This window comes from Gadus macrocephalus, chromosome 12, assembly GCF_031168955.1.
Source record: "Gadus macrocephalus chromosome 12, ASM3116895v1".
Lineage (NCBI taxonomy): Eukaryota > Metazoa > Chordata > Actinopteri > Gadiformes > Gadidae > Gadus > Gadus macrocephalus.
In genome coordinates this window covers 23,298,582-23,320,518 of record NC_082393.1, presented here as the reverse complement: position 1 = coordinate 23,320,518, position 21,937 = coordinate 23,298,582, and the positions used below count along the sequence as shown (strand labels likewise).

General features: G+C 50.7%; 1 protein-coding gene across 6 annotated transcripts in view; it reads right to left on the bottom strand.

Moving 5' to 3' along the window:
* cep350 (centrosomal protein 350) overlaps positions 1-21,937 on the bottom strand; it is a 35,984-nt gene extending 14,047 nt beyond the window's left edge. The window contains exons 1-26 of one of the 6 annotated variants that reach the window (XM_060067767.1): positions 21,545-21,937; positions 19,739-19,819; positions 19,505-19,548; positions 19,200-19,305; positions 18,820-18,982; positions 16,967-17,592; positions 16,683-16,796; positions 15,452-15,568; positions 13,754-13,861; positions 12,213-12,955; positions 12,005-12,123; positions 9,009-10,072; positions 8,632-8,785; positions 7,874-8,031; positions 7,452-7,638; positions 5,330-5,574; positions 5,040-5,203; positions 4,712-4,822; positions 4,394-4,534; positions 4,177-4,310; positions 3,786-3,893; positions 3,283-3,509; positions 2,475-2,686; positions 1,862-2,134; positions 1,231-1,380; positions 674-837 (exon numbers count right to left, since the gene is read on the bottom strand). In XM_060067767.1, the coding sequence (XP_059923750.1) occupies positions 674-837; positions 1,231-1,380; positions 1,862-2,134; positions 2,475-2,686; positions 3,283-3,509; positions 3,786-3,893; positions 4,177-4,310; positions 4,394-4,534; positions 4,712-4,822; positions 5,040-5,203; positions 5,330-5,574; positions 7,452-7,638; positions 7,874-8,031; positions 8,632-8,785; positions 9,009-10,072; positions 12,005-12,123; positions 12,213-12,955; positions 13,754-13,861; positions 15,452-15,568; positions 16,683-16,796; positions 16,967-17,592; positions 18,820-18,982; positions 19,200-19,305; positions 19,505-19,548; positions 19,739-19,808 (5,702 nt within the window). In that variant the 5' untranslated portion in view covers positions 19,809-19,819; positions 21,545-21,937. Of the gene's footprint in view, positions 1-673; positions 838-1,230; positions 1,381-1,861; positions 2,135-2,474; positions 2,690-3,282; positions 3,510-3,785; positions 3,894-4,176; positions 4,311-4,393; positions 4,535-4,711; positions 4,823-5,039; positions 5,204-5,329; positions 5,575-7,451; positions 7,639-7,873; positions 8,032-8,631; positions 8,786-9,008; positions 10,073-12,004; positions 12,124-12,212; positions 12,956-13,753; positions 13,862-15,451; positions 15,569-16,682; positions 16,797-16,966; positions 17,593-18,819; positions 18,983-19,199; positions 19,306-19,504; positions 19,549-19,738; positions 19,820-21,544 lie in introns of all 6 variants that reach the window. The other 5 variants (XM_060067768.1, XM_060067765.1, XM_060067766.1 and 2 more) reach the window with 5 other exon arrangements.

The following is a 21,937-nucleotide window of genomic DNA, read 5'->3' as shown; positions in this document are numbered from 1 at the left end:
GACCCCGTTGTCATAGGAGACCGGGATTATAAAAGTCTCTCGTGTCAATATGGGTGTTGGTTTACAATACAAAAACAAAGCAGGAACTATTTGGACAAAGGAATAAAACAATGGTTTTATCTGCGTTACAATCATTGCAGACTGTTATTTTAGCGGTTATCAAAAGTGACCAAAGCTAAGGTTAGGCAGCAGTAGCCAAAACAAGCATGCCCATAGACACATCCACGCCACCACACTCTCCCACAGAGCAGCTCCCTTCTCTGAGTTTTTAAACCTGCCACAGAAACACAATCCAACCTATAACATTGCCGATTCCCCGTTACGCATTATGCACAGTTCAGCAATTGGCAAATGTTCACTCCCACATTGTAGTATGTAGGCCAATAGTGGAGTGCTCATTCATACTTGGCTATAGAAATTGCATCACTTGAGACACCCAGCAGAAACCTTCCCCGGGGGGGTTTAAAAAGCCCTACATCTGTTGGGGCCAGTCAATGAGACAAGGTCAATCCCAGCCAGGTGTGCTCCATTGACAATACATAGTTGAGGAGTAAAGATAGCATTTGTCATCAAGAACCTTCTGTAAATATCATTGGATAGAACAAATGATGAGATTTCAGATGAAATATCCGTGATCATGACAATGGCTGTAAGGGGTAAAACAAGGCCTTACTTCTCGTCCGCGTGAGAGTGCATCTTCTTCAGCTTCTGCATGATGCTGCTGGTCTCGCTGCCGGAGACGGAGAGCGGGGGAGACGGACTGCGGGGGTCCCTGCACGCCAGCATCAAGCTGGGGGAGGCCGCCTCGGACACCGGGGTCTCGGACAAGGGGGTCTCCTGGGGGGGGGGATCGGAAGGCGCGGTCAGACGCAGACGCAGCAGGTTGGGAAATGTGCTTCTACATCTTTCGTTCGCGCTTATTGTGTGTTGTACGTCCTGGCACTTACAAATAGTACTTAGCGTTGTGCACGACAAACGGATTAACCTAACATTAGTTTGTGCTCGGCACTTTGTTCTATGAACATCCTTACTGTACCGACAGCGGTATATTGTTTCTCCTTCTTCTGATAAATGTACTTAATGCGAGACGCTTTGGTTAAAAGCATCTGCTAAACGCCCTAAATGCAAATGTAGACAACTTGTCTAAAAGCCCTTTGAATAAGCACTGTGTCTGATACGGTCTGTGGGCCTGGGCCTTAACGTCGGTAGCGAGACGGCGGTGCTACTGACCGGGGGCGCGTCGCCTCCGGCAGACTTGAGGCGCTCCTTGAGCCTCAGGGTGTTGCTCCTCATCCTCTCGATCTCCTCCTGCTGCTTCAGCAGCAGCAGCCTCTCCTTCCTCGCCACCTTGTTGGCTTCCTGGAGACGCTTGATCTCCGCCTACACGGACACACACACACACACACACACACACAACCAGACACAGACACACAACCAGACAGACACACACAGTGAGGGGGTATCAATGGGCCTTCCTGGACTAGTCACCATCGTCTACTGTGTGTATGGTCTGATGGATGTGTGAATATTGATTGACCAGTTGCTTTAATATACAACCATTTAATTGTCATTTGAAGGGTAACTCTGTAAATACAGCCACTGTACTCTGTGTATGGCTGTATTTATTACGCTAGGAAATATAATCCTTAGTTATTCCCTAAAACACAAACAGCTTCATGACCATGCTTCTTACACACTATCATCACACAATCGTTCAACAATATCAAATTCACAGTATGAGGTTCACCAAACCATCAGTCCTGTAGCGTCACCTCCACTAAGCTTCCAGATGTCTGAATCTCAGCTGTAAGACTCCCTGCCTGTGACCTTCCCCTCCCACCCTCACCCGTGCACTAGCTACCTGCTCCTGCTGTAGCTTCATCAGCAGGCCCCTCTGCTTCTTCCGGAGGGGGGGCATCTTGTCGTCCTCCCCCTTGTCCCTCAGCCTCCTCTTCTGGTGCTCCAGCCAGGCCATCTCCGTCTTGGTCTTCTCCTTGAGGGCCTTCTGCCGCAGGTGCAGCAGGGAGCCCTGGTGCTGCAGCCTCACCTCCTCGTCCACCATGTACTGGCGCACCATGTCCATGGTGAACTGGGTGAAGCTGTCCTGGCCACTGGCGAAGGTCTGGCTCCCATCCTGAGGAACAGGAGGGGGACGGACGGTTTAGTTATGTTCAGGGAATGAGGACGACACTCATGTCAGTCAGAAGTAAAAATGTGGGATGACTGAAAAGGAAGAGGAATGTGATAAGCATGAAGAAAAAGTGTAAAGAGCAAAGAAGATATACTGAGTAAGAAGTTGGGCAGAGTGTGCATCATCGATTGCTGAGGGGAAGAACACGTGTCTGGCAGCAAACAACGTAGTCACTCGCGAATCGGCCATTTTCCTCAGTCCAGCCCTGCCATTGGCAAACAAGTGACTCATCCGGAAAATCAACAGAGCGCACGGCACGCAGGCTTTGACACGCTTCCCTCACCTTAGAGCGGTTCAGGGGCATAGAGGCCAAGCTCCTGTCGTGGGAGGCCGGCTCCTCCTCGGATTCCTCATGCGGACGGGACTTCTTATCCAGGGTGACGCGCCGGTGCGCCTCCGACGGCAGCAGAGAGCGAAACGAGCGCTCCTCGATCTCGTCCTCCGTCATGGACTCGTCAAACTTCAGAGAGTAGTCGGTCGCCACTGACGTACTGTCTGCTAGAGGGAAGGACATGAAACGACCTCAGTGTGCCTTCAGGACAAGGTTGATTCAGTGGGTGGCTACCCCGACTGAAGCTGAATTTATCCTTTACTTCAGGAAGGGCTATAATCCAATCAAGAAATTAGATACGATAATTATGAACTATCACGCAAGCATTTTAAAGTGTGCTATGAACAACATATCAATGCCTGACTTTGTTGCATTGCATAAAATGAACGGCATGGGTTCTGAACGTTGGTAAACATATAAACAATTTCCATGTGTTCATTTGGGTTAATAGCAGGCCAATTGACCTGACATGAGGGCGCCCTATGTGTAAGTGATTTGTTTGTTATCCTAACGCACGTATGGTAAGAGGGGAGTCATTTACTTTCCCTCTGCAGCCACAGTTGGAGGCTTCTGTTTATATTTTACAGTGGACTTCTTGAATTCACACCCTCTCACTTTCTGTGCACAGAAACATCAAGAGAACCAGCAGAGCGGAATGTAAAGCGATCTGCTGGTGCTAATTCTGCATCCAGTAACTCCCTGGCCGAGCGGATTGGGCGGACGTCGATCGTTTCCTTCCGGCACACAACCCCGCCGGTACCTTTCTCGTTGAGCACCGAGTGGATGCTCTCGCTGACGAGGGAGTCGTCTGCGGCCGTGGCAGCCTCCTCCTCCTCTACGGAGCTGTTCCCCGTCGCCTCCTTCCCCCTCCTGGCCGGCTCGCGGCCCTCCTCCGCGGGCTCCTCCTTCCTGCCGTCCATCCTGCGCCAGTCCCGCTGCGCCGAGGAGTCGTGGGATCGGTCCAGGTAGCTGCTGCTGTCTCCGCCACTGAAGGAAGAAGAAGAAGAAGAAGAAACGGAACGAAGAGTTAACAGATGGTGTAAACACGACGCATGGAAACCCTTCTCGACGCGGGGTATCTAAAAGTGTACCGAGGAGAGATTCAGGAACAGGAACTATTCACTACGGTTTATGTTCTCGGTTGAAACACAGATTCTTGGGCAATATTTCACTGACTTGTTTGATTTTTTCACTGAGGAGAAAAAAAAAGAAAGAGAAACCTATTAAAGCGCCCCGCTTTTATTTTTTTTATGAGGCTCATACCTGATCTCAGGTCTCCTGTAGGGCAGGGAGTCAGACTGACTGAGGCTATCCAGGGAAGAGAGGGGCTCCCCAGGCATGGGTCTGCTGCAGGACCCCTCGCTCCTGGAACTGAAGGAGGGCACACAGATAATAACGACCTGGTTCACTTTTTGTAATGCATTTGTTATCCATCTTAGGATCTACTAAACTGCATCAATGATTAAAGACCATGATACTTTCTACCCACAGTCATGTTCCAGTCTGTATATAATTGTGGGCTTTCATCCAAACCAAAAGTAAATCTCATCTGAATAAAAAAGTGAAGTGTAAAGTGTATGCGCTGCATATCTAATTCGAGGGCCTAGCAAGTCGTGATCTGCAGAGCATACAAAAAAAAAAGTTTGTGCCTCACCTGTCTGATTCAGTTCGTGCTTGAGGCGACTTCTTGTGTGAGCTTCTGTGTTGGTCCAACGCAGTCCGGCTCTGGATCTCGGCAGCGCAGGTCAAGTCCCCCGGGACCATCTGGGACCGGGTCAGCTCCGCCATCTGACACACAACACGAGGTCAGAAGTCAGCTCGTCGCCTTGGAATGAGAGGGCGTTCACCTGCGGCACATTGTAGAGGCCGACCTCTTTGATGTGACGGGCCGCGTCGGCCGTGTAGCGCGCCGCCTCCGCCTGCTGGCTCATCATCTTGGCGGACGCTTCCTGGAGGCCTCCCAGGGTCTGCTGATGGTTCACCGCCATGCTCTCCTGCAGCTCTGCGTGGGCCTGGAAGGGCACGCACACATCGATCACGGCAGGCACACAGTAGACGAGGGGGACAGAGGTGTGTGTGTGTGTGTGTGTGTGTGTGTGTGTGTGTGTGTGTGTGTGTGTGTGTGTGTGTGTGTGTGTGTGTGTGTGTGTGTGTGTGTGTGTGTGTGTGTGTGTGTGTGTGTCAAGTACCCTGGCAGCTCTTTGCCGGCTCTCCTCCATGTGCAGCTGTGTCTCCAGCGCTTCTCTCTCGGCCTTGATCTTCAACTCGTACAGCTCGCGCTCATGCCGCTGCTGCTGCGCCTGCAGGGTCAAAAGGGTCAAAGGTGAGGTTGACAGGTGCACCGCACTTGAATGCCGTTAAAACGTATTCCATTTAATTACCGCTGCTGACGACTTGGCTGATATTAACATAATTCAGCATTACCATTCAATCGTTAACCAATTATCCTTAAATATCTAGTGACGATCCACCCCCCCCCCCCACGCCCGACTGCCCCTGGATGGACTCTCCCGTCACCTTCAGTATCTGGGCCAGAGACACGCTCTCCTGCTGCGCCATGGACACCCCCCTCAGCCTCTCCACGTCGCCCAGCTGTCGCACAGACTCCTCGATGGACTCCAGGTAGCTCAGCTCCGCGGTCATGCGCTGCCTCAGCACACCGGGGGCGTACTGCCGCTCGCCTGGAGGGGGGGGGGGGGGGGGGGGGAAGAGAGAGCGGGTTATGGGAGGTAAAAGGTGATGTGGTATCAAGGGTTGGGACGGTCGCAGTTGCAGTGGAAGTGGGGGTGAAAGGTGGTTGACCGTACCTGTGGTCTCCTCTCTGCCACCGAGCGATGGCAAACGGCCATCATTTTGTGCGTGTGGTGGACTCCTGGTTGGTGGGGAGGCTGCGGCACCCTGGGCCACGCCACCTGCTCCCCCAGAGGAGCCGCTCCTGGGGGAGACCCCTGGAGACGCTCTGTCTGGAGGGGACCCCGGGCCAGCGGGAGTGCCCGGGAGAGAGGCCAGGCCAGGGCTACCGGCGGGCGTCTTATCACCGTCCTGCCCCAAACTATAACCCGGGACGGAAAACGGAAGGATGCAGAGAAGGTTTGGTGTGCGGTTCATGGCAGCCGATTGTGATGGCGAGGCAGTACCTCCATAGTGAAGCACAATTCACACACAGGTTGCTTTGTTAAAAAAAAAAAAAAAGATAAGATAGTGGAATTTAAATATGTAAATAAAGCACTTGTGCTTCAAGTATCTTTGTGGCAAACTGTATAGGCAGCAGGCCCAAGGTGCTGTGGCGTCTATATGAAACGGTGGAGCAGGTTGGCTTAACAATGAACAAAAAGGGGGCCTTGTCTCGGTGAAGCCTGCTGCCGAGTGCCGCGGTGTAACCTGAGTCACAGGGACCCCGTATCAAAAGCCATATTGTGCTGCTGCTCAGCGCAGCCCCGGGGCCGAGGCCCACGCCTCCAAAGGAATCAGGGCATCGAGTAAATCCCCTGCCTGGGACCAACGGGACAAACAATGGCACCCCTTTCCTTCACGGCCCTGTCCCAGACCGGGAAAGAGCATAATGGCCTCAGTGTCAACTGACACAGTGACAAACAAACAAACAAACCAGATGGACGGCAACGGTGCCCAAGGACCAGAAAAACACCAGGAAACAATGACGACGTTGGCGATCCATGTGCTGACTCCTCGCGAATGATATTCCCTAATTATAACGGTCACTGTTCACAGTGAGACGCCACACAAGCACAACAGCATTCCCGGTTTGACTTCCCGTTGGTCGTGAAGGGTCGGGCTATGACTTCAAAAGCTCAAAAGGGCTCGTTGCACTCGGAGGGGAAAGACGGAGGAGCTTCGAGGTATGGCAGGAATCTACCACCTGGGTTTCAGGACCATGCCACGGAAGGGCTTAAATGTCACGACTGGGCGGGTTGCGTGGGGGGGGGTGGGTGATAGAGAGAGAGAGGGAGGGAGGGCAACAACAACAAGCTCTCTTTCCCCTCTCTTCTCCCATGGCCCCATGCCCAGGTTGCGGCAGGGCGGCCTGCCCCTGACCAGCCGTCTCGCAGGGCCCCGGCGAACAAAAGAGCCCTGTGTTCGGCCCTCCGATGGAAGGGGGGAGCCTCCTCCGGCCTGCACGCGGCCGCCCAAGCCCCCCACCGCCCCCCACCGCCCCCCCAGCCCAGTGGCCGGCCACAACGCTGCTGTATGGTCTGGCAGCCTCCGGCAGGGAGCACCGCACCCCCCCCCCCCCCCCCCCCCCCTAAATAGTTAGCACTTAGCGCTGAGGTAAATTACCCGAGGCGTAATTAAATGGCTGACAGCAGGGGCTGCGGGGGGTCACAGAGTGGTACTCGTGTAGCACCCTGCTCTGCTGCTGAACAGTCAGGAGAGAACTCACGTTATGCGTTGCTGCGCATACAGGCGTGGATTTGCATTTCCATTTTCTCTTGGCGTACCAAAGGGAGAGGAACACCTGGGGCGGACGTGTGGACGTCCCGAGTCCGTTAAGATACTGCCGATAACACAGCGTAAGTAGCCCTTGAGGTGGAAACGGATTCAGGGACGGACAGCAGCTGTATTAACTCCTATGCCTCATAAGCATATTCTGTGCACCACTTTCCCCACTTGAACAATCCCTCTGTGAGGACACAAAAGCAAGCGGAAGGTATGATGGGATACAGCAGAGGTGATTGGCGGCTGAGGAAAATCCAGACGCATCGGATATCTCCATTAAGACCATTCTCCTCAGACCGCCACCACTCCATAGACTCCACAGAGCGCCCCACAGCGAAGGCTTCAGCAAATCTTCCATCAAAGTGACCATAGCAGAGAACATCTGGCTGGAACCTTGTGTGGTTGACTGCTTACTTGCTAAAAAGATCAATAAAGAGGCTGCAGAGTAAACAGTCTGTATTGGGTGTAGCGTACCTTCTGGGAGACGGCTCTGGAGCTCCCCCTAGTGTCCCGTCAGAGTGGTGACTCCGAGGCTGGCTGTGGGCAGAGCTCCTCTCCGAGCCCCTCTTCCTCGAGTCAGCAGACCGGGTTTCTGAATGCGGGGAGCAGGGGCTCTTCAGCTCGTCCGGCACAGTAGCGTCACTTCGATCCGACGCCGTTCCTGCAAGGAGGGCCGGACAAAAACGGACAGAAGAAAGAAATCCTTTCTGAAAAAACTGTTTGAGCTCCATCTCTATGCATATCTGGTTAGAAAATACAGGATAGAATTACTTGATTTCTATCTTCAGTCTTTGTAAAATGAGAGTGCCTGAAAATCTATCTGTATGCGTGGTCCATTACAACCGATCGTTTTTTGTAAGTGGGTAGGACTCCTCCTGAAAGTGTTGCGCACCCACCTCTCTTTCCTCTGGAGCCCCGGCAGACGGACGAGGAGCCGGAGGACAGATGGGGGGACTGCAGGGACGAGTGGTGGGACGGGTGAGGAGAGCTGAAGTCCCCGTTCCTCTTGTCGTACGGGGACCTCCTCATCAGCTCCTCAAAGTGACTCTTCACACTGATGGAAAACACGGCGCAGACACAAACAGAACAAAATATGTTTTATGTTGGTGTGGATTCAACACCCAAGGGGCTTCTGGAATGACACATTGATGATTTTGTCTAAGAAGGAAGCAAGTTATTTCTATACTACTTCCTCCCTGTCGATGTCAGGACCCAAGAGTCGCTCACCAGCTACCGCAGGCGACTCAAGACTCACTCGTTCAGAGTTCACCTGGACTCTGCATTGCTTCCTCCCATAGCCCCTTACTGCCCCATCTCCTCCCTTAATCTCCTTAAAACACCCCTCTTATGTACGTATTGTGTGTTGCACGTCCTGCCACTTTCAAATAGTATTTAGCATTGTGTAGCATCATATCCTAGCTATCTTTGTTGTATACGGGGAATGGGTTTACCGAGCAAATGTAAGTGCTTGGCACTGGTTTCTATGAATATCTTTACTGTACTGACAGAGATATATAGTTTCTCGTTCTTCTGACGAATGTACCTATTGCAAGTCTCTTTGGATAAAAGGGTCTGCTAAATGCCCTTAATGTAAATCACAAATCCATTTACCGTGTGGCACTAGTGCCCCCTAGTGGTTGGTAACGGTCCTCACCTGCTGTGTCCACTGTATCTTCTCTTTGATTGGCCAGTGGCCCCGCTGCTACGAGAGGACACAAAGTCATCCTCGTAGGCCGCTGCATCCCCAGGGCTGACCCCAGACTGGGGCGACCGGACGGATGGAGAGGTTCTCTCCAGCTCCTCTGGCGCTACGGCACAAACACAATGGGAGGGGTTAGCCGGTGGGCGGGGAATAATCCAGCAATTCAGTTTTAAAGCACATATGTTCAAAGAGGTACCTTGGGACAAAGCCTAATCTTTACCTGGATAACATCCAACAATAACTTATTGTGCCCAAAAGGTTCCATAAACGCCCAGTGACATTTAGTTTGTTTGCAGTGCAGTGGAATCGTATATCCACTCGGGACTGACCTTTAAGGTGACTGTGGAGGTTCTTGGTGTAAATGTTGATCACACTGAGAGGACTTCCTTTGCTCAGCTCCTCCCAGGCGGCCCGTGTGCCGTTTCTCTGCGGGGCGGCGGGGCTGACGGCCGAGTACCTCTCCGCGTCCCTCTGGAACTGGGCCAGGGGTTGGTCGTCCTCCCTCTGACGCCCGGCGCAGTAGTCGACGGCCGCCAGGCTGCCCGCCGTCCCGGGCACGTGGTTGGTGGCGCGGCGGGGGGGGCTGGGGTCCTCGTCGCTCTGGAGCGGGCCCTCACTGATGGAGCCGCCGCTCGAGTCTCGGGGCTCCTTCCCGTGGTTCCTCCGTTCCTCCCAGTCCCCGTTGGCTCCGAGGCCCCGCGGCTGACCCAGCCGCTGTACCTCCTCCAGGCCGTTGAGCAGACCCCGCCCTTCCTGGCGGTAGCTGTGGTGTTTGAGGTCCGTCGCGGACGCCAGACTTTTCTTCTTCGGGGACGGCCTTCTGTAGGAATGCAGGTTGCCCACACCGGGCAAGCCGTCCCCGTCGAAGGAGCTCTGATCGGCGCTGCTCAGAATCTTCTGGATCCTTATGGCGAGGTCCTCCGAGCGCTGGATCCGCTCAACCAGGTTGTCCGAAGGCATCGTGAAGGGCTCCCTGACCGGGGGGCTGGCCGCACTGGCCCACCGTCCGGCATCCTGGTTAAACGGAGAGCGCTGCGGGGCCAAAACCACGTCCGCGTCCATGGAGGTTAGCGTCCCGTAGTTTGTCCCCTCGCCGGCCAGTTTCCGCGCCTCGCTCTCGATGCGGTTGGAGAGGGAGGCGGCGGTGGCCTTGATGGCGTCGATCCGGGCCATCTTGGATCGGGACCCGTTGGAGCCCGGGGACTGGCGGTGCGGACGGTGCGTGTGCCCGGCTGCTGCTGCTGCTGCTACCGCCTCGGTTTCAAGCCTCAATATCTCGGAGAAGAGGTGGTCAGCAGGAGGCGCCAGAGCACCGCCGTTTTGGGGAGCTCGGCTTGCCACGCTTGTGCGGTCCGGCTGAAGCCATGAGAGAACACCCATATCTAAATCATTTCTGCAGTAGAAAGAGGAATGGTAGATAAAGGGAAGAAAGGTGTTTAGTCCTTCCGTTTACAGGAAGCGAACTCACTTTCGACACAAACATGTTTGGATTGAACTTTATTGTTGTTTAGGTCAACCACCGGAGACCTGTCAGACTGACGTCACGTCACAGCTGGGAATGACAACTCTTATTAATTATCCTTGCCCAAGGGCTATCATCTGGTACAGTTGAGCAAGCTGCTGAACTTCAAGCTGCGCCAATGAAGCTTGGAATTGGGCAACTTATGCCGCTTTTCCACTGCATGGTACCAGCTCGACACGACTCGACACGACTCGACTCAGCTCGCATTTTTTGCGTTTCCACCGCGGGACCATGGTATCTGGTACCTGAAGTGGCTGCTTTTTCTAGTACCTACTCGCTCTAGGTTCCAAGCGAGCTGAGCCGATGCTAAAAGGTGACGTCGGCAGACGGCCGGCGACTGATTGGCCAGAGAGTGTGACGAAGTCACGAGAGCGACATGGCAACCATGCTGGTAACATCCATAGCAGCGCCGCAGCCAACATGTTCCACTTCTCCAACTTCTTCAACATGCCAGCTAATAATAGTAATGCGATCGATGTCCTCCATTGTTGTTATGTGGGTTCTGTCCATGTGTGGGTTGCGTATGTGTTGTTTGCGTCGCGTACACAAATACGTCACGGCCCTTTCGCGCAGCCGACCCCGCCCACGTCCAGGAGGTACTATTTTCGGTGGAAAAGCACCCGTGCTGCTACCGTGTCGAGTCGTGTCGTGTCGAGTCGTGTCGAGTCGAGCTACATGTGCGGTGGAAAAGCGGCATTAGCTTGTTTTTGGGAACATTTCAAAATGGACAAGCCACTGAAATGGCAGTAAGGCCGCATTTAAAAATTATACTGGTGTACCCTGCTGTCATGGGTGTTACAAGGTGCCTTATCACGGCCAAATAGTGTTGTTTGTTTACCCAGTGCCTCCTGCCTGAGTCCGACAGCAAACACGGGCCCTGTGAGGAAGTGATAGGAGGCGTCGTTCCTTGTATCTAAATTGGGATCTGGGGCTGTAAACGTTCCCCCGTTACTACTCATCCATTGGTAAAAGCAGGGAGAGGAAGAAGGCAAGGCCCTTGGCACTTGTTGCCCATGGAAACCAACGGTCTGAAAACAAACAGTTGCTCTGCCTGTCAGGTGATGCCCAGGGTTTCCAGGGGATGGAAGGATAAGTACAGGCGAGTTTTTACGTGGGAGTTAGTTCTTCCCGGGGATGGGGGTATATGTAAACAGATGAGACGTACAGACTACCAGGAGAAAGTAACTGTAGCCTTGACCCGATGTGCAGACGAGTCGGTCTGCATTTGTCCCCCCTACCCCAAAAAATATATGTTTTCTTGCGAAAGGAACACCAGCGAGTGTGTCCAACCAATGAGAATTCTGCCGAACAAGTGCATATCAAGCGACTAGAACTTGACAGCCCTAGTATTTTATGCATCCCAGAGGGGTGATTAGAGAGCACCACCTCGCAAGGGAGCAGAACAACATTTGGATCCAAATCAAAATTCCCCTCCAAGGAAATCAAAGGCTAATTAATTATACGATCTGAAGAGAAGTGACAGAGAGTGACGGTGAAATAGTGAAAGATTCCAACATTCCTCATGTCCAAAATTATGAAAGCTATTTGGATGTTACTTGTTACTGCTACTGGAATCTTGGGAACAAGAAATATATTTAACTGACACATAATATATGATTCCCTTTGCAGTTTCTTCAAATATAACCGCATTAGTCATGTCGTTTTGGAATATGGATGCAATGGAAACTGTCTGCCTGCTTTTTTATTCTAGAAGTTTGTGAATTAATCTGGATAGCCGAGATCATTTAAAGGACAAGAAAGAAAACGGTGTGTGTAGTCTGTGTGCATTTGTGTCTCTCTAACCTGGACAATCGAGGGGGTTGCTCGGACAGAGACATGTCACTGCTGGATGGACTTTGGGGAACCTCCAGCCTCTTGTTCTCCTTGTCCGACTCTCCTGAAGGCTGGTACATGGGTCTCTGCTGCAAAACACACACGTATCAGTATTCTCTTCTTATTCTAATGCAGGGAAATACATAGTATTCACGAGGTTACGCTCTTGTTCATTTACCAAGTGATGATTGGTGGGTAGAGCAGCAGGCGGTTCATGTTCGCCTTCTGCTTCCAGCTCTGCCTCCTCTTGCAGCAGTTTAGTAAAGGTCTCCTGTAACCGCCTCTGTACAGTTGCTACAGGGGCCTCAGAGGGAAGGGCCACGGCCTTAGCGACCACTCTCTGCTTCCGGTAGAGCTCCTGCAGTCTCTGGTTCCTCCTCTCCGCCTCCTCCCTCTGTGCCCTGCGCTCCTCCATCTGCCGCCTCCGCCTCCCCTCCTGCTGATGGACGATGTACTGCCGGACCGTGTCGGCGTCGTAGTGCCGCTTCCTGTGCTCCGCGTCCGCGGCGTCCGCGGGCCGCTCCGCTCGCCGGTTGGCGGGGCTGCCGCTGCGGGAGGCCCTCGAGAGGGGGGCCCCTTGAGGGGCCGGGGCCCTGGACGATCGGGACGACGAGCGGCCCCTGCCTCTTGTACCGCTGTGGCCCCGACCGGACCTCTCCCGCGCCCTCTCCTCCTCCTCCTCAGCCTCCCTGCACTCCATCTGGAGGTCGTCCAGGATGCCCTGGATGTCGGCCGACAGCAGCTCTGTGCTTGCGGCCGCCGAGGCTTCTTCCCGGGCTGCAGGCTGGGGAGCCAGTGTGGTTGTAGTGTGGGAGCGGGCGCCAGAGCGCCCGCGGCCGCTGCGAGGCCTCTCGGTGCTGTTGGGTCGGGGCCGCCGGGCTGGCTCGGGCCGCGCGTCCGAGCTTGATCGGTGAGCTGGGCCTTGGAGACGTTAAGAGAAGAGCACAGTGTTATGCTGGTTCACTGGTCAGCGCCACGTGTTGGGGAAACTATTGGGGCGCATTTGGGGACAAACAAAGGAAGCAAGCAGAGGAAACACCAACACGACAATGGGGATTATCTTGCTTCCATCATTTTAATGCCAAACATGTGAGGCCAAATGACAAGGCTATGCGGCAAAGAGTCTAAATGGCCCTGGCTCATATCTAGGTCAGGAGGCAGAATTGCAATACATTTCACTCTAATCCAGACCTGGGCGTTTCCACAAACCCCAGACTACATGCCTCCTGCTCTAGAGGGACCAGCATAGCAGATCAGACCATGGTTAATCATGCAGCCAACCAGAAAAAGCCAGTCAATCCCTGTTTTGTCCGGTCAGTGAAGGACTACATTAGGCGGGGCCCGGCCAGAAAGATCATGCGTAAAAGAGATGGAGAGCTGGAGATGGGGATGTGTGCAAATCTTGTAGACTATAGTTATCCATGAAGCCTTAAAAATTCCCCTTTAAAACTAACTCCTGATCTGCAACACTAATGGAAGAAATCAAAGTTAGAGAAGAGGAAAATTTAGCAGATTTTATGTTTTCTAAAATGACATAAGAGTGGAGGCCGATTATCCAAGTAAACAATGTATTGACGGCATGTGGAGCAGGCGTGCCGAGGAATCACTCCGACATCGGGATATGTTAAGCACAAGGGGGTGGCCGTTATGGGGCTGATAGTAGGGGTGTGGTGAATATGGGTCAAAGAGCAGGTTCTCCAGCAGAGGCGCCCGTCTTACCCGGTCTCTCAGATGTCTGTGGTCTGCCCTCTGGGGGCTGCCGCGGTGCCGGACCCAGAACCATCTTCACCAGCTTCTGGCCCTCGCGCCACGACGCCGGCCCGATCACTGCAGGGGTACACAGGGTGGGCACAGGGTCAACACAAAAGCTTTTTGCCACACGTCAATGTAGAAGGGACACCTGTGAGGTGCTATGTTCCATTCCGACGACCGTGCAGAAGGTACGCAATACTCGTAGGAAAGCGGATACGGTTCATGTTTGCATAGCCATAGCAAATATCTTGCGTCAATTATACAGGTTACACCCAGCTACACAGTCTCAAAAATTGGCAAACAAGCAGTGTCACAAAAGCAAATAATTGATAGTGTTGGTCAGGTTATAAATGGCCCCATATGCCATTTACGATCAGAGCCGAAATATCCTTTGATTAAACATCTCTTGTGCAGGCATGACCCGTGTAAAATGACTTTGAAAAAAGATGCCACGAAACATCAGCCTCAACAGCTGAAGGAAATAAAACACCCGCGTGGCATGTTGAGGCTTGTACTAATCATCAACTCGTCTTCAAACTTTATCTTCAAACTTAATTAATCCAAATCGGTTATTCATAAACACTGGTGTGATCCTTGCACATCACCACACAGCGCCAGGACTTGAGGCTGTATAGCCAACAGCCAGGCAGCTGTTTATGCTGTGTGGATAAGCCAACAAGACTCCTCTTGATCACAGACTCTGACTGGCTATTTATAGCGAGGTGGCTGGAGAGAGTGGCGTGAGGACATTTAACACCAAGGAGGAAGACTGCATTCAAACACAAACAGCGCCTTTTCCTTGTGCGCCTTGCACCTTAAGTAACTCACGGGTAGTCGCTTTGAATAAAAGCACCTCTTTAAATTACTAAACAGTGTTGAAAAATAAATGGTAACAGTTTGCACGTTTGACAAGTAAGTAGGTGCCCACATGAAGAGTGTCAAGAGTGTACAAATGGACAGTATCTTCTGTTGTCAGAGCTGTGCGGTGGCCAGGTTGATTGAGACAGTTTTTGCATTTCTATACTAGGCCGTCTCCATTATCAATGAGGGTCGTTGTCAACATGTCACCACTGGCAGGACATTTGTGCATGGATGTTAAGAGGCTTAGAGGAGGCTGGGCTTGCCAGCGTTGGCTCTTCATTTTTTTTTATCTCACTCACTCTCACACACACACACACACACACACACACACACACACACACACACACACACACACACACACACACACACACACACACACACACACACACACACACACACACACACACACACACACACACACACACACACACACACCGCTTTTCCTTTGGGAAATACATTAACATAGGAAAATAATAGTATTATAATTTTGGAGAAAATCCAAACAGTGAACCATCACCATGTCATTATCTGCCACGCCATTAAAAATAAATATCTGGAACTGAAATGGATGTTAGAACCCGGCTGGTTATTTTTAAGTTCAATCTACTCACTTCATATTTACATAATACTACATACTTATTAAGCTGTGTGTGTGTGTGCGTGTGCATGAGACACCTGGTGCTAATGGATGACTGAAGGGTGTAAATGATGCAACCACCGGTTCAATTCAGCCAGACATTGCACCTGGAACCACGGTTCCTAAATCCCAACCAGAACACATTCATTTTCCAGAGGGGAACCTACCTTGCTTGGGGTGTGGCTCAGAGGACCTGTGGACCTTGCGGACCGGTTTGGGGGGTCTCCTATCTTTGGGGCGCTCCGTTCCCCGCTCCTCACTCTGATGCTGCTGTCTGGAGCTCTCTGCACACAAACCAACACGTGGAGAATTCAGTGGGGGTTGTCCCCCGAGAAAGACAAATGACCCATTTCTGCCTGGTATGAACACCGTTCCAGGAGGAAAAGAGCTCCACGGTGAAGCTCCATTGTGTGCATTGTACCATTACACTAGGCATAATTAAAGATGAAAAACTGGGCCGAGTCCACTACTTCATTCAACCAAAATGCTGCAACATGTAGATTCAGAAATCATTTTTGCGCACAAAAGGCTAATTTCATTTCGAGTAAAGCACTGTTAGCCTATGTTTCTTCACATTCACGGTTGAACCCTGCCAATATGCAGACATGGATTAATGAGCAGTGTGGAAACAAAAAACATACTGGATACTATACAACACAACTAAATTGTGTGCAACATGCACACCCCGTGGGAGTTATAGCACATGCTCTTGGAGAGTTTCCAACAAACATGGCTATGGTTACGTTATATATTTAGGTCATGCGTGTCTTTCTGTGATGGGGGGTAACGCAAGATGGAATGAGGGTCTTGTAACCCACATGGAAGCCACGGAACGTACAGGAGCGCACGCACGCTAGCGGAGAGGACATTAATCCTAGGTAGGGAGCGGGTCGCTGGGAGTACACTGGAAAAAAAAGGAGTGCTGCTGTGCTGTGGTTGTGGCACCTTGCCTGGAAACTCTGCTGCAGAGGAACCACATGCATCCAGCCAGCCACCCTAGCACACAGGGCAGGTCTTCGACTGAGGAACAACGCGCATGTCCACAGAGAGGGTCTTTGAGTTAACAGCTGCTTGAATGTTCAAAGCATAACAGCATGTTTTAACAACTTCGACAGAACATCATTTAGCTGTTTTTAGTGTTCGTCCAAAAACGGTGGCGAGCGAGCAATTCCCGGCCCGTATCGCAAGTGTAGGGCACTTAACCTCCGTCATTAAACCCAGTCCTTTAAAAGTACATCTGATGCTGATGAAACAGCAGATTCCACTGCCAAGATTGAATCAGTGGTACCTTAAGGATTTTCAATTATTGACTTATTCTAATTACACTTGTCTAGACATAAAAGGTGAGCAACAAACAAATTGTGTGCGCTTGTACTCGTGTTATTTTTCAGGTCTTACCAGCAAGCTGGCGTGACAAGTCCATGTAGAAGTCTCTACTGAGGTTGTGGAACTCCTCCTCCTTCCACACCTTCCCATCCGCAGTCTTGATCTTTGTCTCGCTGCTGTTGAAACCTTACAAATGAAAAAAGAAGGAGGGGAGAGAGAAGCATTACTAAAAATAAACTTGTTGGCACAACATTGCGGCACATTGCTTTCGGTCTTTCACCCAAAACAACCAGAGGGTACCGCGTGCCGTGGTGGAGTGAATGAGGGGTCGGTGCTGGATGGACATGTCCTCGTACCTCTGTACACGGGCGCAGGGGGGGCGGGCGCCACCTTGCGGACCGTAGCCTTGGCCGTTGGGACGGTACCACTGCTGGAGCTTCCCACGGCTCCCCGTATGGGCTGCTCCAGGTAGCCCAGCAGCTTGTCCCGCTCCGCCGCCTCCTCCAGGTGTTCCCTCTGCTTGCGGATGCGCTCCTTCAGCTTCTCCAGCTTCTCGTCGGGCTGCCGCCGCCGCAGGTTCTCCAGCCGCTGCGAGGCCACGGCCGAGGTCGAGCCCGGGCTGGAGGACGCCGAGAGATCCGCTCGGGCCGGAGGGAGGCTCTGCGCGTGGCTGGCGCACGGCGGCGCCCGGGGATGGCAGTCCTCGCCCGCCGCGGCGAGGGCCGTCTGGACGGGCGGGGGCCTCGTGGCGTCCAGGGCGGACCGGTCGTTGAGGTAGCGGACCTCGGTGCTCGCCAGAGCCGAGGAGTGCGTGCTGTCCAGGTCGCCGTCCGTCTGTCTGTCCCTGGTGTCCCTCTGGTAGACCAGCTGACTGAGGGAGGGGTCCGAGGGGGACTGGGTCGGAGGGAGGGACGGTCCAGACGCTGACTGGGTGCTACAGGCCTCCAGCTGTGAAGGCTGGAGTGTTGGAGGAGTGGCCTCCCTGCAACGGAACCAGATTACGTAGGATCAGGAAGAGGATCAAGATTTACTTGTAATTTACCACTTACTGGGAGTGCATTTGGGACTGAATAAGCAGTAGGGGGTGCACTCTGTGATTTTGGTGTGGCCCTTTCTGAAAACAAAAAGTTCTAACTTGTCTCCGTGTGAACACGATTACATTGTTCAGGTAAATACTATAGTCATAGCTACTAGAACAAAACTACTCTGCTGTCGTACGAGCACAGCAGGTCTGAGATCATACAGTATACATCCATGCCAGCTGTGCAGCACCAAACCACTTCAAATTGCGACTTTGGCTCCTTACAATGCGCACCTAACCGTTTCCTATTTTCACTTCTACCAAGTATATATTTCCAGCAATTCGTGGCACAGCAATTGCGGGATATGAAACATTGTAATTTACCAGTTCAATGTTGGGGATTGGCTGCAGTACCCAAGCAGAAATGCGGTGCTGATAAGAAGTTGCATCAGCCGTCTATTTTCTCATTTATTAGAATCAACACGGTGAGAACATGATGATCCCTTTCTATGGATGCTTCATCCACAGTGATAGCTTGCAGCCTGCATTAAGGTCAATGGGACATTGTTGTGATTCGTCTGAACTACAAGGATATGGAAAAATTGTATAATCATGAATCAGGCAGAAGGCCTTTCTTTCATCTCCACCACAGAGAGAGACACAGTGTTAATGTTAGGTAATACAGCCTGAAAGCAAAGCTGGTTGAAGATGAAGCTAATTTTGGGACAAAGGGGGAATAATTTGCAGTACAGCCTTGGAATGTAAAATTCTGTTAAACACACATTGCGAGGAGCAAATGATCACAATGCTTAAATGAAGAATTCAATAAGAAAAAATTTGGGAAGCAAAGCACTAAAGCATAAAGCTCTTGCTACTTGTAAGCTTTTCAAGTGGGGGGATGTCAGAAGCATATGATCTTTGAAAGGAGCCCTTGTGCACTAGAGAACCTCAGGGGTTACTGGTTTAAAACTCCTAACTGACGCAATTGAAGCATCACCACAAATCTAACGGATGAAAAAAAAACACAGAGAAACTCAGGCCTAGAGTACTAAAAATGTCTTATCCATTTGCATCCACACACAACAAACCACACCGATAACAACGTGTTCTGGACTGGCAGACTGATGACTTGAACGTAAGCCAACGCCCCGGTTAATGAGAGAGGTAGAAGAGACCTTAGGCCGGTACCTGAAGGAGGCCAGCGGCTCCCTGAACTCCACGTTATTCTTTCGGACATTACTGTCCAGGGTGGCGTTTCTCAGTGGGCTGCGGGAACTGCTCTTCTCTGGGCTATGATTTCCATGGCCCCTCCGCTTGGACGACCCTCCCGCATCATCTGCCCCCCTGCCAGCTGTCACATCCAGGGTCAAGTAGAGTCATTCCACGGTCATCACAATGGTTAAATGGTTCATTCATTCATTTTATAGTGGGAGACAGGGCTAACGTTAACGGTGGTACACAGAGCAATCCCTTTGATTTGGAACTTCTGCTTCTGAAGCTAATTTGTAATAACATTGGAGTTTTTGCACGGTATGATGTCATCATTTCATGTACCCCAGGGAACTAACCTCGGCGGCTGAGCTTCCTTGAGGCATGTTTCTTAGGGTCCATGACGGACTCCAACAAAACCCCAGTCCCTGGAGCGGCCTCCAGGCGATTCTCTATGTGCCGCAACTATAGAGAAAGACCAGAAACATCAGACTTAGTGGTTGGATGGACTAATGATGTAGAAGACTGAAGGTAATTAGCGGTCGCCTTTGTAGCTTTACATTTCCAAGGGCACACCCTGATTTTTTTTTTTTAAAACCATTATGAAGCCTTCACAAACGTTGAAGCAGTCATTAGGCTGGCAAAGTGTTCCTGACATACTTACAGCAACTTTTGACTGAGAAAGGGCTTCCCATGCAGCGTTGAGATCTACGCGTAAGGGGAAAGACGATTCAGGAAACAGAAGAACTATGCATACCAAAAAGATCAACAGATTCAGTGCTGCCATATAATCCAACCCTTAAATGCTGTACAGAGTGTGATTTTAGGGAGGATACCCCTTGATACTTTACATCAACACAAAGACTAATCCTAAAGCAAAGAAACCATAAAGTTGTACCTCTGACATCGCCATTCCGATGCCTTGCAGAGCTGTGGAGAGAGACTGCAGTCGTCTTACTGCTACTCATCTCTTTCTACCCTGCAGCCAAAAGGAAAACAGCGATGGTACTCACAGAATTAGCCTTTTAGTGATTGTGTCAATATTCATATTGTTTGGTGATTGACTGGATAATCCTGTTCACAATCATGCATTAACATTTTCCGCTCCAAATAAATAATCCTGGGGGGAAGAATAACCCCATGCAAATTGAAGATTAAATTTCATTGAGGACATCGCCGAGACCTCGTCTCAGACTGCAGATGCAACATAGCAACTTGCATTAACTCATATAAAATGCCCAAAGTAAAAAGCTGACGCCAAGACATCCTTCATTCATATGACAGATTGTTGACAGTAGATAGTGCCCTGCCATTTAAAACAGGTTCTACAGCAGAATTTTCCTCAGAGGATGCCACAAGAACAGCACAGCATGTAAGAAAACATCAGTGTGCCAAGGGCATTATGTGTGCTATGATACCCATCATTTTTTACATAGTTGTTAACAGTCACAGATTCATTCAGAATGCATGTAAGAGATACGATTTTGTTTCCCCTTCACGCACACAAAATGCCTTGTGAAATGGCTAATCTAATAAGTGAGAAAGATAACATTAAATATCTGTTGCTGATTTTTTGCAGATACAAACGGATAAGATTGACTGTCACAACGACCGACAGTTAACAGGCTGTCATCATACTGATTCGGCTTAATTGTGTAACGATGAATCACGATGGATTCCTATAATAGTGTGACCTTGCAAAATCACTACAACAAAAGAACATGTACATCCAATCTGTTGTAGAGGAAGAACCAGTAACAGTCAGCCATATATCATATTTCACAATTGGAGCGTTCCGAGATAGACGCCAGTTTACTCATGATCACATGATACAGCCTGGTTGGAGGGATCGCCTCAGACCTGAAGAAACACAAGGAGAAGCAGTACTACTGCTTCCGGAAAGAATGGGACGCTTGTGTTCAATAAAAGTGCTTACATGTCTAATTAACACGGCCGTCTGGTACAGAAACGTCAGCGGTCTCGTAGATGGCAGCTGCAATCTACTGCACCTGAATCAATATTTAAATCCCTTGAAGAAATGTATTCTCGAAGATTAATAACTTCATGACGGTGAAACCAAAGTATAACCCCGAGTACGTCTTTATTTCCAGTATTGTTGATGTTAGGTTTCTGAATCAAGTCCCCAAAAGAAATCACTAATCAACTTTGTTTAACGTTAGCAGTTGTTGACTGGACTAGGCTAACATACCGGTGACCACTGATTAGAGGGGCTAATGCCGCACGTAATAATTATCCAATATAGACCAAATACTTGGTAAATTATCAACATAATACAGCCAACACTGATAAGGCGGTGGTATCATCTGATGAAAGGCAGATTGCCTTGTGACTTCTGCTACTGAAAGTATTGGTTTCACACTTTAGTCACCGCCGGCCGGTCGCTTAGCTAATTAGTGTCAACAGAGTCAATCAAACATTAGATTCAGGGCACACCGCTCACAGTAACAGTCCTACACGTAGTTATACCAATACGTTTTACAATTCATAACACTGAGAGTACATGGACAGTGAATTTGGATACCAATATCCGACTTTTTCGACGTCCGTGGAGTTAAGAATGTAAAGTATTCACGACTTAACTTCTACCGGAACACTACACAGCCCAGTGAATAGCCATAGCCACCAGCAGTAAGGTTAGCTCCAACATCTCATAAATATCACCGGCTTCTGTTATAAAACATACCTCTGGGACAATTATCCGATCGTCTCAACTGTCCATACTCAAGAGTATTGTTTCATGACGAGGAAATGCCAACTTCTTCAGACTTCTTTGCACCCGTAGCTAACTTGCTAGCACAGCTAGCTGTAGCTAGCGGGCTGTTCTAGGGCTAGCAATAGTAACTAATAGCTGATTTAATGGCAGCACGCAGACATTTTGATGTATCTGCGCGAAGTATCCTGGCAACCCAATGGTCAAACCGAGTTACAAAGTTGTAGGTCAAAAGTTTAGTAACCCGCCGCCAGCGTTGCCTTTTCCCGGGTTACTATGTTGATGTTTCTCGATTTGCCCATCACCGGACTAAAGCGAAAGGAAACGGAGAGGCGGAAGCATCGCGAGAGGTGAACGATCCAGCCC